This window comes from Cyprinus carpio, chromosome B23 (assembly GCF_018340385.1).
Source record: "Cyprinus carpio isolate SPL01 chromosome B23, ASM1834038v1, whole genome shotgun sequence".
NCBI classification, from domain to species: Eukaryota; Metazoa; Chordata; class Actinopteri; order Cypriniformes; family Cyprinidae; genus Cyprinus; species Cyprinus carpio.
Genome location: NC_056619.1, coordinates 10366415 through 10386865, shown reverse-complemented (window position 1 = coordinate 10386865; position 20451 = coordinate 10366415). Strand labels below are relative to the sequence as shown.

General features: G+C 36.0%; 1 protein-coding gene across 1 annotated transcript in view; it reads left to right on the top strand.

Annotated features, from left to right (window-relative positions):
- LOC109089605 (microtubule-associated serine/threonine-protein kinase 4-like) overlaps positions 1-20451 on the top strand; it is a 111345-nt gene that overhangs the window by 81505 nt on the left and 9389 nt on the right. The window contains 19 exon segments of the mRNA XM_042750781.1: positions 2732-2820; positions 3972-4041; positions 5471-5549; positions 8738-8892; positions 9074-9149; positions 9245-9454; positions 9634-9735; positions 9902-10034; positions 12345-12412; positions 12668-12759; positions 13040-13248; positions 13680-13818; positions 14169-14301; positions 14778-14943; positions 16794-16895; positions 17751-17873; positions 18364-18476; positions 19523-19644; positions 20104-20321. Of these exon segments, the coding sequence (XP_042606715.1) occupies positions 2732-2820; positions 3972-4041; positions 5471-5549; positions 8738-8892; positions 9074-9149; positions 9245-9454; positions 9634-9735; positions 9902-10034; positions 12345-12412; positions 12668-12759; positions 13040-13248; positions 13680-13818; positions 14169-14301; positions 14778-14943; positions 16794-16895; positions 17751-17873; positions 18364-18476; positions 19523-19644; positions 20104-20321 (2399 nt within the window).

Sequence of the window (20451 nt, the reverse complement as noted above, 5' to 3'; positions counted from 1 at the left end):
GTGAGGCAACAGACAACTGTATCCCTTTTTTTCCTCAATACTCTATAAAGAGATGGATTTTAGTCTTTAGAAGTTAAGAATTTCCTAAAAGTTTTCTAAAAGTTCACATATTGCAATGTATCTGCAAACTCCCAATCACTGAAGCACAAAACTTAAAGTGAATTGGCACAAAATCTATAAAACTCAAAACATAGAATTGATGTTTCTAAGATCACATAAGGAATATAAAATGCATTAAGCCTACATAATTGTATCTTTTGCTTTTTGTCAGTATCACCACAGCACACGCTAATCGCTGTGCATTCATGCTAACCATTAGCTTGGGGGCTTATACAGTATGTAGCTGTAATATCAAGTTTATATAACATTATCCACAGAGAAACCGTGAACTTAGTTTAGTGAGTGTACAGTCTTGTTTACAGGTTAGTCGGAACAGTTCATGCGAACCAAGGCATACAAAGATACTTTTGGTAGATCTTATCATTAAACAATTAAACAATAAACATCTTCAAGAATCGGATAAAAACACATCTCTTCCATCTTTATTTGACCCTCTAACTTTAGCACTCATTATTCTAATTCTATTCTTTAAAAAAAAAAAAAAAAAACTTAACTAGCTTTCTAATCTTTTTGTATTGTATCTGTTTTCTTTTCATTTATTATACAATTAACAGAAGCAAAAAAGTACCTCTAACACTAGCTTGCTCTATTCTTTTTTTATTCTATGTTTTCTTTTGATTTATTATATTATTTAAAAGGCCTTGCTACGTGTACTGCGTTAAGCTAACTGAGTCTTGTTATAGCACTTGTATATCATTGCTCTTTTGTTGATTTTGATTGTTTCCATTGTCCTCATTTGTAAGTCGCTTTGGATAAAAGTGTCTGTTAAATGACTAAATGTAAATGTAAACACTTAACATTTGCATTCATGACGATATCAGCATGTTATAAATAAAATATAGGCTACCTATAGTTCGACACGTGAAGGTCCCGCCATTGACACAGAAGATGATGAATCAATCCCGTGATTCCCTCCTGGATTTTGACACATGTGCACTTTCTGGTGTTAGAGCTAATATTTTGCGGTATTTATCACTTAATTTTTTTTAGTGTTGCAGTTATTACTGTTAACAAATAGGTAGTGTAGGTAGAATTTGCCCATTATTATATGTTTTACTTGCCAACTAATATACTTACAGGGTGTAATGGTTCAGATTGCTCACGGTTCAGTTCAGTGTTTTAGGGTCACGGTTCGGTATGGTTCAGTTCGGTATGTGCTATGTTCAGAGAAAAAAGGACTAAAATAAAAATGAAAATAAAATCAAATAATCAAACTAAATGCAACAGCACAAATAAATGCAATAGAGCATCGATAAAATAAAATAATCAGAGTTTTTCAGGTGTTTAACAGTAATTTTCAGGCACAGAAATTTAAATGTAAACAAATGTAAAATAATAGTGCATATTTAGCTCAATAAATTAAAGACCAATCCTTGATGAAGTTGCAAAAGCAATCCAATCAAGAGCAGTGAGTGATTTCCTTGTCTCTTATTGTTTAAACATTAAAAACACAGACAGCAGGAATAGACTGCTGTAACTTTAAGACATAATTCACAGATCCAGTACACTGATACTGATACACATGCGTTGTCTTTCTCGACTGTTTACGTTCAAGACATGACCAACGATATTTGCAAGGATACTCACAAAGACGGGCATGTTGAAATTTTTTTGTGTTGGTTTGTCAGCTGCAAGGCAATGCAAGCCTTGAAAGACAATCAATATCTGCAGGCAAGCGCTACACTGCGCGTTTGCATTTGCACTTGCATTTCACTGCACTACTTTTCCATTGTTTTCCATGTAAACTTGCATATGATAGTTAAGTTTGACTTTTGCACATCTTGCATCTTTTGCAGCATCTCGTGCACAAAATGCTTTCTAAAAATGCAGTCCTCCAGATAAATCTCACAAGGTATGAGATGTTTAACTCACATCTCATAACCTTGCATTTTTTTCCCCTAAGTCCACTGCCCAATTCTCTCTTTTTTTTTCTTTTTTTTTTTTTTACGCAAAAACTAATTTTGTGAGTAGCTGCTTAGGACAAGCAATGTTCTATGTCATGGTACTATAAGTGTTCACATGTGAGCAGTTAATCAGGTGCACCGTCTGAAATTAAATAGACTAAAAAAGTATGTTCTTGTAAAACATAAAATCTTTGTTTTATTTGCAAATTTGAAAAATCTTTTCATTAATTACTTTTTATTTTAAAAGTTAAATTTTAAAAGTAATTACTTTTTGTAGATCTGTAACACTCTACAAATAAAATGTTTTTAAGCTAATTATTTTCCTATTCAGGTATAAGATAAGAGTGTAAAGATGACACATTGTGTGGATGTGAAATATGAAATAATTCACTAGGGTCATGTAAAGTAGGACAGTGAGTTTAATTTCATTATCACTGTTTTTTTCTTGGCACATTCACAGAGCAGTGTTACGGTACATTATGTTTACTATTTACCTGCAGTTCATATCAAACTAATGTAAAATCAGTTATCTACAATGATACTTTTAAATCTATAGTGATATTTTATGTAAACCATGACAGATGCACAATTAAAATATTGATGCCTCACTAATATTCCTTTTTGTGCCAGTGTGACTAGGTGTTAAAATGACTCTTAATGTTGTTGTCATTTTTCACAAAACACAATGCTTTGGTTTGTTTTTCTAGCTGCAGAACGAGCAACAGAAAAAGTCTGATAGGGAGTGGACAGTCATCAGCCCTTCCTCGACCACACTCACCTCTGTCATCACACACAGGTAACCAGTTCAGTATGTTTGTCTGTTTGCATGAGTGCATGCATGTTAATACTGATGGTTTCTATGTCTAGAGTCTGTCCAAGTGACACTTGGATTCTTATTCTTGGGGTGTAGCCCTACCCATAACAAAGTCTCTAAAAAAAAAAAAAAAAAAAAAAAAAAAACTCTAATATCATATATAGCTTTAAATAAAACTATGTTCTGATTGGCTTCTTTCTTAAAAAATGTGTTGCTTCACATCTGGTTAGGGTATTTTTAAATGTAAGTACAAACACATAAAACATGTATGTACACAATAAGTGCATTGTATCAAATATTAATTTAAATGTTAGTACATAGTTACAATATAAAGTAGGTCCTACTTTGCAGAATTCTATGGTGAATAGAAAGTGCAAAAATGTTTTGTAATAATGTAGAATTTGTTATTGTCACTTTTGATCAATTAAATGCATCCTTGCTGAATAGAAGTTAAAATAGAAGTTCAGTATTTTATCAGACTCTGTTTATCAGTTGTGTGTGAGTCACCAGTAATGAGCAGCCACCATCAGCAAAGCTCAGGGGCCTCTCCTAAACAGCACCGGTGGGCCCTTAGATATGTCTGTTAATTAATGATTAACTCTTTCCCCTGTTCAATTAGGTTAATTTTCTGTAATTATTGCAGGGCAGAAGGCTGTTTTTCTGTTGGTGTGAGTGGGACACTGGCTCTAATGACCATGATTCGGGATCTCCCAGACATTCATTTGTGGCCATATTGCCAGAAGCAATCCCTAGAAACAGTGGGGTTCGGCTAATAAGAGGGCACATATGTTGACAATGGCATACAGACCATTCTAGCTTAACTCACTCCTATGTTGTTTGCCAAAAGGACAAAAGGAAACATAAAATACTATAAAAATTGTCCATTTGAGTTATTAATTGTAATCCAAAGCATTTGAGCCAATGTAATAGGTTTGTGGACCAAACCAAAATTCTGTTGTTTACTCAAAATATTCCCTATCCCTTTAAGAAAAGATGGTAGAGCTGGCCATATTTAACTGCAGAAAAAATGTTAATAATATTGTTAGAAGATTGTAGACTCCTGTTGGCACAGTAAAAAGTGTGAAACCTTTTTTTCTTCTATCTTTTTTTTTTTTTTTTTTTTTTTTTTTTAGGCACTAGTCCACAAGACAGCCCTAGAAACTTCTCCCCTAGTGCTTCAGCTCATTTCTCCTTCACACGCAGGTAATGACATGGACATGGACATCTATACCCATGGCACACTTCTGAAGAGAAGTTTTCTATATTTCTAAGCTACCAAGTTTTTACCTGGAATATGTGCAAAAATGAAAGAAATAAAATCTAATACTTGCATTAAAGGTGGGATCCAAGTTATATCTATGGACAAGAGTGTCATCAAGACTCGTGGTGTTAATTTCAGAAAATTAAAATGTTGAAAAGGAATGTAGTGTGTAAACTACCTATGGCACTCAAAAGGTGTAATTTAAAAGTTAAATATCTGTATTATTAGAATAGTGGTCCAGATCTGTCAGGAATATCAGGACGGCAGTACAATGCTTTTGAAAAACTCAAGAGCTGACAGGCTTTCTACAGTTTTAGATGGGAATAAATTTAAAACCGTGGTTCAGAAGTTCAGATTTAACCTGTCACATCAAACTATGTTTGATCAGACAGGGTGAAAAATATGATCTATTATCTATTATTTTTTTACTATTTATAATCCTCTAGTCATGGACTAATAGCAGACAGGTAATTCAAACGAAACTTATTGAGCGAATCTCATGATACTTTTTTTTTTTTCATTTGGATCATAAAATGTTTTTCCATTGTAGTGTTATTTTTATGATGATAAAAAAACAAACAAATAAATTATTTAAATTGTGAAGTGTTACATTAGGAAATCATTTATATCATAATGTTTAGCTTTTTTCAATTTAGAGTAAGTATTTTTTTATGAAATTAAATTTTTATAGTAATGATAGTCTTATAAAAAAGCATTATCTGAATTTGTCTTTTAATTATTATGGGAAAAAAACTGTCACAATGAAAGAAAACAACAACTGTAAATATAATGTTCTAAATACTTTCTATATGTAAAGAATGTTCTATGAATATAACTTCTTATGTTTTTTTTTTTTTTTTTTTTTTTTGGTGGGGTGCAATCTGACCTGGACATGTTTTCATGAGATTCACTCTATTCTTGTACATTTGTGCCAGAAATCTACCATAGTGCATCACGCACCTTCCCATGTACATTGAACTGTGGCTATTGACATCAAGTGCCTGGACAAACATTTTTAGGCATTTTCTGTATTTACTCAGCCCATGTAAAACTCCTCCCAGTGTTTGTGGTGTTTGTCTTCCTGTGATTATCATCAGATCATTCAGTCAGCCAGGAGATTCATAGGAAATTGCACTGCTTGAAAAGATAGCAGCCCGAGCTCATGGATTACACTGCCACTGTCTTTCATCTGCTCTACTTTGAAAATAAATGACTCACTCAGCATGTTCCTTTTATCTAGTGTACCACTCACCACTCATGTCTTGGATCCAATGCAATGCAATCTAGTATATGTCATTTACTGATGATGATTCTACACAGTACCTTTAATTATTTGAGGGGAAATGGACTGAGGGATGTCTGTGTTTGTAGAACTGATGGGCGACGCTGGTCCTTGGCATCCCTTCCCTCCTCTGGCTATGGAACAAACACACCCAGCTCCACCGTCTCTGTAAGTACCACATGTTTTTCCAATGGTAGAGTGTGCATTCACTGGCAGAGATTTGAAGCAACAAAATGACTTTGAAAATGAAGTTTGAAGGGGTAAATTGTATTCGTTTTTATTGGGATTTGAAGAGATTTGAACGCCACTTTTGCTGTTGTGCCACAGTTGAGCAAAATATGCGATATCAGCAACCAACGTCAAAGTCATTTTGGTGGCAATAGGCAAATGAATCACTGTCACTAGAATGCCTCCTTTGAGTGAACCGAAATTAGCATTGAACTGTAAAGACAAAGGCTCTGTTACAAAATCTACTGAGCTACCTCTCTGTCTACCTCCTATAAACGCACCTAACTTATAACTGAAAAGGAATCTAATGTGAAGTGAAACACTTATTAGACAGCCTTTTACTATGACAGCCTTTTACTCCAAGACCCCCTATTGTCTACAACCCCCTGCCCCTATTTTAAAAATAAAATTCAATTCAATTCAGTTCAGTTCAATTCAGGATTCCAGAAGTTTTAAGAGTCAAATGTTCAAAAGGGTCCCTGCTCTTTTTATCCAATAAATTTACATGACTTTTCCAGTCGTTTGTGATTTAATAGCTAAGGTTGAAGGTTAAGGATTTTCAAAAATACATTTCTTTACCATTTCTTCCTGATCAAATATTTTAAAGCTTGGAATAATTAGAAAAAAAGATGTTCATTATAAAAAGGCCTATATAGTTTTTATTAGTTTGCATGACTTTTCCAGGTCTAGAACACATTTATAAAATGAGGTCTCATATGAGTTTACCAAGGCTGTGGTAAAGTGAAAGTGACGTGACATACAGCCAAGTATAGTGACCCATACTCAGAATTCGTGCTCTGCATTTAACCCATCCTAAGTGCACACACACAACAGTGAACACACACCAGGAGCAGTGGGCAGCCATTTATGCTGCGGTGCCCGGAGAGCAGTTCGGGGTTCGGTGCCTTGCTCAAGGGCACCTCAGTCATGGTATTGCCGGCCCGAGACTCGAACCCACAACCTTAGGGTTAGGAGTCAAACTCTGGACTCAAAACCACGACTTCTCCAACTTGATACTTGATCAATTACATGATACTTGATACTATCAATTAAAACTGTATGCTGCTTGTTGTATACAAGTTTGTTTGTTTGTACTGTATGTTGTTGACATTGCAAGCTTCATTGCTGTTTCTGCTTTGAAGCTTTGGGTTTGTGTCTGCGTCCTTGTACTCACATATACAACTAAATTGATACTTGGCTGAGACTGTCTGCCACAGGCAACAGATGCTGCCATGACTGTCTCCCGGTCTGATTCATGTGCTTCTTAGCAGCACCAGATTTGTTTGCTGATAAATATGTCCCTGAATCCGCGCCAGATTGCCCACCCACTCACTCATTCTCTGGTTGTTGTTGTTTAGTGACACAGTTGCTGCAGCTGCCCATCTTTACAGGAAATGGCTAGCGGTATGATGCTGGCAAACCAGCCAACAGAAATTTCCCCTCAGTAACATTTGCTATTAATTAGAAAAAAATACTAAAAGGGGTCATAAGATGTTGCTAAAAAGAACATTATTTTGTGTATTTGGTGTAATGAAATGTGTTTATGCGGTTTAAGGTAAAAAAAAAAAAACAGTATTTTTCTACATACTGTATATTATTTTTGCTCTTCTATGCCCCACGTTACTGGAATGTGTCGATTTTTACAAAGCTCACCGGTCTGAAAAGTGAGGTGTGCTCTGCTACCCAGTGCGTTGTGATTGGCCGAATACCTCAAGCGTGTGACGGAAATGTTACGCCTCTTGCCATACTGTGATGCGTGTCCCGGCACGATGAGACAAAACTTTAAAACCCATTATAAAGAGGCATTTGTTGCATCCAGTGGGGACATAAAGACTTATACTGTCTTTTTACATGTTGCGTTGCATCGCGTAAACATAAAACCATGTCTGCATTTGTGATCGGAGAAACGACAAACAACAAGCGCTACTCTTCACTGCTCAAAACTCGCGTTTGAATCATCTGTGACAAATTCTTTAAATATGTAAATACTTACATTCTGTGAGTCAGAACAGCCGGCATTGTAGTCTACTCTCCCAGGATCAGGAAACAGTACTCCATAAAATGCGCTGCACACATCTGAATATTTGGGTTGAACTGTTCTGGAACAGTGTTGTAAATACAACTTAACCACTGATTTCTGGTCGTGTACTCTTTTGGAAGGCCAAACAAAGTAGTTTCGCTTTCACAACGAAACACAGCGTCTTCACAACATGTCGGTGGCGGCAACAGCGAGAATTTAAGTTACTCTCTCTTTCTTTGCTTGAACATTTGGGCGATGTTATGCAAATCTTCCCATACAGTGACATAGACATTTGGGGGCGTGTTTAAACGAGCTGTTTTAGGAGAGCGTGGACAAGTCTTAAAGAATACCTCTTTGGGTTTGAGACTTTGCAACTTTAGGGATCTTATCTATTCCCGAACAGCTTGTAACACTCCAAAGAGAAAGGAAAACTTGAAATCGCATCATATGACCCCTTTAATAAAAGTGAGAGTACTTTTACATTGTTACCAAAAAAAAAAAGGCTATTTCAAATAAAATCTGTTCTTTTGAACTAATGTCTGATGATAATTAAACTTTGCCATCACAGAAATAAATTACATTATTTAACTAACCTACAGGCAAAATATCCTAGTAAGCAGACATACAGATTAATATAGGAAACATAGGGTCATTATTGGTTAGGGCAAAATATAACAGTCTTTAAAATGGTGAACAAAATGTGTGTTTTTAATACAGTACATAATGAACCTTTTTTATAAAAAATAAAAGCTTCTTAGTTAAATTTTAGACTCCTAACTCCCTTACATGAGCCCAAAAATGAAAATTCTGTCATCGTGGAATTAAATGAAGTTGGGTTAACCATTTTTTTAGATACCTCACTTATATACTTGTGTATTTACTGAGGTCTCTGCTCCACATCATATGTAGAATTGAATCATCATGAAGAAAGAGAAAAACAGTTAAAACCCATTGCTGTGTTTTAGTTTCATCCATCACCTGCATTATCACCTAATGATGTGTTATGTAACACATCAATGGGCATCTTTTCTTTCTGGTTTTCTTTTCATTTCATTTCATTTTATCTTTTTTTCTTTTCTTTTTCAATGTATTTTCGTTTCATTTCCAGTCATCCTGTTCATCACAGGAGAAGCTCCATCAGCTGCCTTTCCAGCCCACACCAGACGAGCTCCACTTCCTGTCCAAGCATTTCTACACAGAGAGCATTGCTGGAGACGACCACAGGAGAGCTACGCCTATGCGGCCACGTTCCCGCAGTCTCAGGTACAAGAAGCTAAATTGTTGTTGTCTTTTTAAACTTATCTCAGATCTGTCTTTTTCTGCATCCCAATTTACAAATGGAGTAATATGCAAGAATTGTCGTATGTAATATGCAAGAAAAGTCGTATGCCAAATATGGCATTATAACTATATAATTACAACATTTCTTATATTGCACTGACAGTCCTGGAAGATCCCAGTCATGCTGTGACCATGAGATTATCATGATGAATCATGTGTACAAGGAAAGATTTCCCAAGGTAAGTGTATCCTACTTTCCCCATTCTTTTTCAGTAGTGAGTGATCGTACTTTTAAAGGGGAATTCATTGTTGGTTTGTTTTCTCCACCCTTCAGGCCACAGCTCAGATGGAGGAGCGCATCAAGGAGATCATTCAAAGCAACTCCCCTGAGAATGTCTTGCCTCTGGCTGACGGTGTCCTCAGCTTCGCACATCATCAGATCATTGAGCTGGCCAGAGACTGCTTGGAAAAGTCCCGTCTTGGCCTCATTACCTCACGATACTTCTGTGAGCTCACGGATAAACTGGAAAGGCTCTTTCAGGAGGTAAATGATGCCTCCAGAGACTTTGCTTTCTTCATTCTTCTGAGCTAAAACTAACTTTCTGTATTTAAAATACTTCTCCCCCTGTGTATTCTTCCATTTCAAGTTGTTTCTGATCATTGCTTTCACTGATGCATGCATATAGATGTCCACTTGTGATGTGTTCTGTCATTGTAATTCAGTCAACTGAGCGATCAGAGAGTGCAGAGGTGACCTTCATCAAGGAGCTGGTGAAGAAGATTCTCATCGTCATCGCCAGGCCTGCTCGACTCCTTGAATGTCTGGTAGGTTGACTACAATAGTTCCTTACTAACGGTCTGTTGTGCCTATCAGTTTTAAGATATCTGTTAAAATTTAAATTGGTATGACCAAATGCTTTAAGTTATGGAAATCATAGTCAAAGTCTAGTCAGTGTTTTCTGTTAAAGATAAATACTTTTCTGTCTTGTAGGAGTTTGACCCTGAAGAGTTTTATCATCTCCTGGAGGCTGCAGAGGGTCATGCCAAAGAGGGCCAAGGCATCAAGACCGACATCCCGCGCTACATTATCAGCCAACTTGGTCTGACAAGGGACCCACTTGAGGGTATGAGGAACTCAGTACATGGTTTTCAATAGTTTTGTCCACAGAGGGTTCACCCATGGGTTGTTCATAAGGTGTTTGATGCATTTTGCACCAATGCCAAAAGCAAGTTAGAATTCTGTTTCAGTTTGCTTGGCTGACAAACATGCAACTTCTGGGAGTCTGGGCTCACATGTTTTTATCAGTCTGTTAGGAAATAAAGTTTTATTCACAGGCTGAGTGCTTCCAAGGAAAAGCTAGCTGCTGGATTGCCCCAGGTTCTGTCAGATCTTTAAACAAGACAATGATGAGTTCAGTGCCTATAAAACTAGTCATTCTGCTGGGAGTTTGTTTTATTGTTACATTATAACATAAAAGATTTATTTAGGCTTTTTGTGGCTGATCAATAGAAAAAATAATAATAATTTATGACAAAGTAGAACAAAATCTACAAATTGGTCAAAATTTATCACAGTTATTAAAATAAATATATATAGTGACGGGACGAGCCAATGACGGGACGAGCCAATATATATATATATATATATAGATAGATAGATAGATAGATAGATAGATTTATTAAAAGAACCTTAAGACAGAGTATTAAAAAAGATTTTTTTTTTGTTTTTTTTTTTTTGGCCTAAATATTTAGTATGTATTTATTTAAATTCAAGAGTTTTTTTTTTTTTCTTTTTTTTTTTCTCACCAAAATCACTTGGTATCTTGCTACCGTTGTCTCTGGTTTGTTTTTGTTAAAGACAATGAATGTTCAGTAATATTATTGATTTAATGGCATCTGATGGACAGACTTTGAACTAAATTGAGCTGTATAATGAAACTGTTATCTATTTTACAGCTGAAATTGAATTAGTTTCATAGTTGATTAATTGTGTTTTCCTGCTTACTAATGTGATGCTGCTTTGAAACAATCTGTATTATACTGTATCAGTGCCAAATAACATATATCTTCAACATAGATTGTGTATGGCAAGAATGTAAGAAGATATGTTTTCAGTGGACTTTCAAAATGACCTTTAAGTGTTTTTTTCCCAAGTTTTGTATCAAACACAACGTGATTTTCAATGTGATGCTTCAATAACTGGCACAGTCGTACAGAAAATTAATATAGGCAAATAAATACTTATTCCCAAGATTTTATTATGTAAGCTTTAAGTTACATCTCAATTTTAAATCATGTTTATATTAGCCAATTTGTGAACCCATTCTCTCAAATGGCTCACATGTTGTCAAATTGAACATCATGACTGGAGCCTTTGTCAGATCCACTAAATTCTCAGTTGGATTGAAATAGGACTTTTGTGGTTCAGTGTTGTAAAATACAACATGAAAAAATTGCGCAGAATGAATACATTTTGTGCACTGCCTGTGAAAGTATTGATACATATTACTAAAATGCTCACATATTTTCAACTCCCTTACAAAGTTTTCACTGCAGCACATAAAAAAAAAGGGCTAAAACTGGGTTGGTCACACCAGAAAGCTATAAGTTTATTGCAGTCTTTTTAATGGTGTATCAATGCATTTTATATGTTCAAGGTCAGGAGCCTAGGTGCAGAAAATGCATTCTATCCTTTCTATAACATTTTATTTCTTGTAATGTTAGCTGAAAGCCTTGTACGGACACAACACACTGTAACAAAGCTTTGAATTTGTACTAAAGACTCATTATCGGTAATGAGAACAGAATACGCTCGTAGACCTTGATGCCTCTGTGTTGCCTTCTCTGCCAAAGCAGTGTTGGTTACAAAGCCCTACAAGGCTTTCTAATCCTTGGAGAACATCCACATCATTTGGTGTGATGATTGGAAATGGAGATAGGCAGCTGTTGTGAGGGCTTTCTGATGGGCTTAGTTGTCTTTCGAAGGCAGCCGAATGACCCTCCGGTTCATTACCTCCTGCTGTTCGTCAGTTACTTTTGGAGCCTCCTGAGACCTGCCTCACCGGGATTTGTTTGGAGTGGCAGTTTTTCCGAGTAAATGTTTCATGGTGTGTGTAGATTTTATCGTTGATTTCCACACCATTTAACTCATTTAAAATCCACAGCAGTCAGCTCTACCAAGTTACTCTTTTGGAAAAAATGACTTCTTTGAGTAAAAAACAATGGAAGAACATAAGTTATATAGTTTAGCAAGAATAAAAATTAGAGGGACATAGTTGTAACTGTTAGTTATAGTTTTTGTTTTTTTCCCTTCCAATTCAGTCCTCATCCAAATACAAGCCTGAACATTATAGTTCAATTATAGCTCAATTATAGTATGTATTTTTATGTTGTTTGTAATATTTTCAACAAAATTAATTGTTATTGTCTTGCAGAAATTGCCCAGTTAACTAGCTACGACAGTGGGATTGCAGAAACTCCTGAGACGGATGAGTCTGGCAGTGTAAGTAAACCAATTAACCAAGACAGCAAAATAGTACACTGCTGTAGAGCACAATTGTTATTCAGAATTGTATGGAATATAAAACAGATAAACAACTGTAATTATTAAGGCATGCCACAGAGAAGTTTTTAAACAGGAAAGTGTACATTTTCTAGAAAGAAAATAAACTTAAGGATGAAATACATGAAAATTACTACTGTTTGTGAACTTTCATTTATTTTCTGAATATTTGACTTATTGAAATTCTATATCAAGTCCCACAGTTTGAGCGCAGCACTGCGGTCCCGGCGTAAACCCTGTGAACTCGACTTTGAGATGATCAAAGTGATCAGTAATGGGGCTTATGGGTAAGTGACTAAAACATGCAGTAAGGTCATATGACATTACTGAAGCAAATTATTAGGTAAAATGTTTAGCATTGTATGCGCACAATGTTTCACATTCTGTTTTATAGTGCTAATGATTTGCAGTACATACAGTAGTACATACAGCACAGTAAGCAAAATCATAGTAATCCATTCCAAGCTTAGCCCTTTAAATTAGTTTACTCTAAATAGTTGTTATTCTGTGTTAAATTATCATACATTTTTCATTTAAACCAGATTTTTTTTTTTTTTTTTTTCAAAGTGCGGTTTATTTAGTGAGACACAAAGAGACAAAACAACGTTTTGCCATGAAGAAGATTAACAAGCAGAACCTGATGCTGAGGAACCAGATCCAGCAGGCCTTTGTGGAGAGAGACATCCTGACTTTTGCTGAGAACCCTTTTGTGGTCAGCATGTACTGCTCCTTTGAGACTCGCAAACATCTTTGCATGGTTATGGAATATGTTGAAGGTATGCTGTAACACATTTACATTGCTTCATTATTCTGTTAGTGCTTATAAAAATATTGAAATACATACAGTACATGGTTACGCTTTATGGGTAGTGACATGGTGACCAGAATGCATGGTAACCAGGGACCAATAAATCAATGACCTGGTAATAGTAATGATACTAGATTTAACATTTTGTAACCACCAATTATGTCTTAGTACAGTCAGCTTATTTGTTCAAATATTTAAGTATGCTGTCAACTATGTGCTGGTCAGTGAATAAATTAAATATAAAATTATTAAAATTATTCATTATTCAAAAATGTACCAACAAATAAATGAGACTTAAATAAGCAATAAATAAATAAAGAATATACAAAATGTTACCCTGTTTATGCAATATATTCCTTCTTTATGCAGCATTAATTTGTTTGTTTCTTATCCTGACAGGAGGGGATTGTGCCACGTTGCTGAAGAACATGGGTCCTCTCCCTGTGGACATGGCTAGAATGTACTTTGCTGAGACTGTGTTAGCCCTGGAATATCTCCACAACTATGGAATCGTACATCGAGATCTTAAACCAGACAAGTAAGCTGTGTGTGATTGATTAGTGAACTACCGTGTAGTACAGGATGCATAATGAAAGTGAAATGGGTATGAACAGTCAAAAAATCCAAGCTGATGGAAGCTGATCTAACATGCTGATCTAACTTTCTGGCTGGTGATTTGTATTTTAGTTGGTCCAAGCTGGTGTACCACCTGGTGGACCCGGTTTCAGTTTGGAAAACAATCTTTGTTAAGCTAGTATGCAGAGGATCTGCCAGAACTGACAAAAAACAGCTACCAGCTCTTTTTTTTTTAAGCAGGGTTTTCCTCTGATAATTCTAATATAACTAATTGTTTTGTTTTTCTTGCTCTGTGTTGTTACATTATGACAGTCTGTTAGTCACTTCAATGGGACACATCAAGCTGACAGACTTTGGCCTATCGAAAGTGGGGCTGATGAACATGACCACTAACCTCTATGAGGGTCACATTGAGAAGGATGCTAGAGAGTTCTCTGATAAACAGGTAAAGATCCAATTTTCTATGAAAGTCCTGACAAGTTGTTTATTTAGTCATTGTCATAACCTCTATGTTTAAAATATGCTCTGAAGAGCTGGTCTTTAGAGAAGCATGAATTTCCATGCTGGCCTAGCCTGGTTTATCCTGGTTAGTGCTGGTTTGTTGTTGATCTAGGACTAGCATAGCCATGCTTTTAAACAGTTTTGCTGGTTAAGCTAGATAAGACCTGACACCCGCATCCATACCTAGAATGGAGCAGCTTTGTTTATCTTAATGGGTTAGTAAATCCGCTGTTTCCAAAATATTAATTGTGTTGATGGGGTTTATTGTAACGTGCTTATGCTTCGTTTTTAAAAAACTGCAGATTTTACCTTTATTCTACACCTGTGTTTCAGTTCTCCTTAAAACAGTCTGTTAAAGTTAAAAAAGTAATCAAAGACTCCTTTAAGGGTTGTAATGTGTGCATACATTTTTCTTTATAGGTGTGTGGGACACCTGAGTACATTGCACCAGAAGTAATCCTAAGGCAAGGTTATGGAAAGCCAGTGGACTGGTGGGCTATGGGCATCATCCTCTATGAGTTCCTGGTGGGCTGTGTTCCATTCTTTGGAGACACTCCAGAAGAACTGTTTGGCCAGGTCATCAGCGGTCAGTCACATTCTGAATTCCTGTTACGCAATACAGCCATGTTTCATTCATCAAGAGCTTTAGCAGATTCAGACTGTGTTGCGTAATCTCAACTCTGCTTCTCATTAATACATATCAGTATCTCATAGGATCAGCAAAAGACCCTTCAGGCATGCGGGTCTCCTGTTTTTATCCTCCACCTGTTCTTCTGCAAACCTGGATCTCTCTGGATTTGTTCATTGCTGTCTTATGCAAATAAAATCACATATTATTTAGTTTTTATATGAAAAGAATAAAGTGTGAGTTGTTTAACAAAATGTTAAATTAGCCAAAAGACTTACATTAAGTATTAAACATATCCACATAGCTTGCCTCTCACAGATATTAAAAATGTCTGTACCTTAAATCAAGCAGTCAGATTTGACTTTAACACTGGCGAGCACATTTACTTTTTGAAATTAAGTATACAGAAATGTGTAAATTTATTTTGCATATAACTTGACAAGAGCCTTGATATTAGTATTATTCATATTATTATTTTATTAATAATTGTATTCTATTTTCTAGTTAACCTGAGAAGTATGTAAGCGATTTATTTTTAACATGAAGTATCGTTTACATGGTCATCATACATATGCATATGCATTTAGACCGTAATGACAGAACACATCCACTCATTTTCGCAGTGTTGCAAGAAGTTAAGTCAAGTAAAGTGACGAATATGCACCCTCTCTAAAAATTTTAAATACTCTGTTATATAATTTCTCCCCATGACTTTGCCAAAATGTGTTTACCCTCCAGTTCAGTCCTCATCCAAAAACAAACCCTTAACATTATAGTTGAATTATAGTTCAGTGTATTTTGATGTTGAAAGTTGAAAGTATGAAAGTTTATATTTTATTTTTATTTTAAATACTAGTCACTTTCAGTGGGACTTTAAAAGTACAGTATATAATGCACTTTTTGATGTCAGTATAGATACATATAGGTTTTTGTATTGTTTTGTTTTCAAGAGATTTACAGGTAGGATGATCTTATTTGTATTAAAAACCATTTGAAGAATACATTATGATACATTTTTATTGATTTGAAATATGTTTTTCAATCCAATATATTTGATCTTTAAATTAGACCTAATAATGTAAATTGCCTAAATATTTGTGTGGATTCTTTTATTATCCTTTAATCCAGAAAACCTTGAAACAACTCCATGTGTTTCTGCAGCTCCCAAATGTTTCTGCTGCCATTAGTACATTTAGTATTAGTTTTCTGTTATGGAGTTAGCATAGGTGTGAGTCTTAATTGATGAGCCCAGCTAGCTGCTGTTGCCCTGGGTTTGGATGCATATTCATGCTTCGTAATGTGATTCAAATGTGAGGCTCATGTTGCTGTAGAGACAAGTCGGAAAACAAACAAAGCACAGCTCTTCATTTTTTTCATCCCCCTGGCCTTTATGCCGAAGTCCCCTTCTTTTTCTTTCTGATCTCAGCTCCGTTTTGTCGTTCTTCTGCAATCATTTGTGTTTTGATTGTGTCAAGGGCCCTGTTTTTTGATTAGCGAAAAATGCCAAATAACCTCTGGATACTGGAAATCCATGCACTTTGCTAGAATTGATGCATGTGAAAGTGGAATATTAAGATGCCTGTTTATGTGTAGTAGGCATTTTGATGCATTTTAATAATCATGATTGATTCATATGTAAAAATGTTCTCTGTGTTTATTAGTCTGGTGCTGTGCATGTTATAATAAAGGGCCAACAAAACCAGAGAGCAGCTTTCAGGTTGAATGAAAAGTAATGAATTTTGGAAAAGACATTGGTTTTGTTCCATTTAGCTAATGAGGATGAAACTGTTTGCTGCTTCATGTCTTAGATGAAATAAACTGGCCGGAGGGAGAGGATGCGCCACCAGCTGATGCTCAGGAGCTGATCACCCTACTGCTCAGACAGAACCCTCTGGAGCGCCTTGGCACTGGTAAGGGTCCAAAATGTTTGAGGTAATACTTGCCAAGCTCCAAAAGTGAGTAAAAATTGCTAGTTGTCCAGGAAGGTATTTTAGGATTTTCAAAGTAATGGATGGTTGTATGGATGAAATGCAATGTAAAATGCATTCATACATACATACATTAAAAAAAAAATTATTCCATGGCTGGAAAAAAAATAAAAAATACAGAAAAATATAAATAAAAAATATGTTTTTATTCTAAATCATAATATATATTTACACGCTGAAAAGGCATAGACACAGTTATTTTTGCGCCTGACCTTATTAAATATGCATTTGTAGGAGTTTCTCTTTCAGATGCAAAATTTATGGGAGAAGAGTCTTAAAATGAATCACGAAATGAGATTTACTAATGTTTGCGTTCATTAAATTACTTGTAATTCCAAAAAAGCATGTCTTAAAGCAGACACTAATTTGTGCTGCTCTTGGTAGATTGTGTGGGTCATTATGAAAATGATCTGGCTGCGTCTGTCTTCTTTAATTTGCACATTGTCAGTAAATCACCCACAGAAATTTCCACTCCCATTAGTGCTTTTTTGGAATTGTTCTATCACTCTAATTTGCCCTGTTTAGTAAATCTGGCCCTTAGCCTCCAAGTACATTTCTTTTAATTGAATTTTTCTTTAGCATCTAAAAAGTCTAACATCACCAATTTGCCAAGACTATACTTGCACAAAAAAAAATTCTAGTGACATAAGATTACATCAGCAAGTTTTTGGCATCACTGAAAGTGGAAATACTATGAAATGCATTCCTTTACACCTGTTTAGAAGGTTTAAGGTGGACTAGTGTTTCTGAAATTTGATTGGATGTGTATCCTAGCAGGAGGGGCATATGAGGTCAAGCACCATCAGTTCTTTCACAGTCTGGACTGGAACAGCCTGCTGAGGCAGAAGGCAGAGTTCATCCCCCAGCTGGAGTCTGAGGATGACACCAGCTACTTTGACAGTGAGTGACAGCAGGAGTGAAGTCATTGTCCTTCACTGTCGGTCCATGCAAGCAGTGCAGGACTGAGTGCACATATATGTTTTTTATGTCTTAAGGGAGGATCAGATGTTCCCAGACTGATAGATTAGTCATATATTATAGCACAGTTGGTTGATGATATGAATCTTTGTCATTTATTTGAAGAAATGTCAACAGTTTGCTCTTGCTTAGTCTTTATTTTTTTTTTACTCCTCATTGCTTTTAGACTGTGCTACTGTCAAAATGTTTTACATGTTATATAGACTTATACAAGCACTAATAACAATGTAGATTTAAGTTAACAACCTGTTTTTTCCTCCTCCTGTGTATTGTATGATGGCCAAGCAAGATGACAGAATGTTTATTTTTAAATGAACTGTCCTTTTAAAATTTCTTAAAATAACGGGGTCTTAAATTAACTGACATTAGAGCATCACCGCACAATGTGACACATTTTCTTCTTCAATCGCAGCACGATCTGATAGGTACCATCACTTGGAAACTGAGGAGGAGGAGGATACCAATGACGAAGATTTCAATGTGGAACTGCGGCAGTTTTCCTCATCTTCACACCGATTCTCCAAAGTGAGTTGTGTCTCTCTTTTTCCTCTCACACTGTTTAATTCATGCAGTGCAGAAAGACTCGGATGAGAATCTGACTGGTGTATGTTTAAATAAAGAAGTTGAAAACTATGGCCAGCACTGTCTCTGCCATATTGCTCAGCTCATATTTTTACATGCATTTGCTTTTGTTGGCGGTATATACTTTTGTGGGTCAGGGAACAATATCGCACACAACAATTACTCGCGCGCATCCTTGTTCTCAGGCATGCGAGGCTTTGGTGCATTGCAGTATCAGTTGCTTCCAGAAACTAACATGCTTGCAGTGAAGGAATCTGGTGAAGGCTGCATTTTATAAATATCTGCTATAATTATGGGATTGCTGCTTGTTTTTTTTTTTTTTTTTATTTCTTTTTTTTTTTTTTTGAATATACAAACTAGGACAAAAAGAGTTGCTTATGGGGCGGGGGTATTATTTATTGATTCTTTGTATTCTTTAGCATTCTAATTATTTAAATTTATTAAAAATAATATTAATATCAACATAAAATGTCATTCTGCAGCCCCCTTGGAAGTTTGCTGAGGCCCCCTAATGGGTTTCGCCCGCCTGGTTGAAAACCACTGTATTAGATGGATTTAAATTTTCAGGCATCTTCTATTACGTAATTTTTGGTGGTGATTGCCATTTTATGAATAAGCTGTTTTATACAAAATTCATATGATAATTCATACAATTGCACTTAATTCGTACAAAAACATATTTTGAATAAAAAACTAAGCATAAAGCTGCATCTCTTACCCCACCCAAACCTGTGAGCAGATCATTTAAAAACATAAGAATGCCACCAATTTGGCTTGGGACTGTAAGCAACCATCTAGCAATCATCCAGAACACCCAAACCTAACAACAACCTAACAGTGACCAACAGAAGCATTTCAAGTTACATTTTCTTGCTTCAGGATTCACCGTCTCATTCTCATGGTTGTATGTCGTGGCATATGCCTTTGTTTTCTTCAAGATCTAATGGAGTTTATTGATGCATATATATGATGTTTGTTTGTGTGTGTAGGTTTACAGTAGTCTGGATCTATCTCGAGGACAGCTGGAAGAGAAAGGAGAACAGCCAGAGAAGACAACAGACAGTCCTCTCACTGTTGACTCACTGAGCTGGACTCCAGACTTCACTGAGATGTATGTTACCCACACACCTGTTCCATAAAAATAGCTTAGATCCAAAATTAAGGTGAAAAAATCAGAAATGAATATATATACTCTATATCTCTATACTCGCATGCTTCTAGCCACACTGTTTGTTTTGAAAATATTTATTTTGTTAATGAATTATATCATAAACACAAAATCTGATTTAACTGGAAAATTCAACTTCTGATAGTAGATTTTGCAATGTCTAGGTTGGTCTTTTATGGTCATTAGCTGGACCAAGTTGGTCCAGCTGGTTGATCAGATTGGACTGCCAGCTAGCCGGGTCACGTTCAACCTCATAGTCAGCCCTTAATAAAGCTGGTTAGAGCTGGTACACCTCTTTGGACCACCAACAAGCCAGCTTCCATGTTCCTAAAACCACCTTAAACTTGTAGAACCTGACTTTTCAGGTGGATCATTTAATTTTTCCTTGTCTCTCTTCTCCAGCCCCTCTCTCTCTCATTCATCTGACACTGAGAGCACCAGCTTGAGCAGATGTTCCGGTCACCTTCCTAAGTTTGCCATCTCTGCAGAAGTTGAGGACGCTGAGGGCTCCCTGGCTCTGGAAGACCCCAGTAAAGTGACCTTTAGTATTGGGGAGTTGCCTCAAGATGAGCCTGATCCCACCACTCCCTGTAGCGCCATCAGTAACTCCACCCTCTCAGGTACAGGGGGTGATTTAAAAGAGCTGGGAATGTACATTGATCAAACTTCCTCCACAATCAATCAATCAATCAATCATTTACTTATGTTTGAGGTCTTAGGAGACTCCATGTATAAAACATTATTTAATGC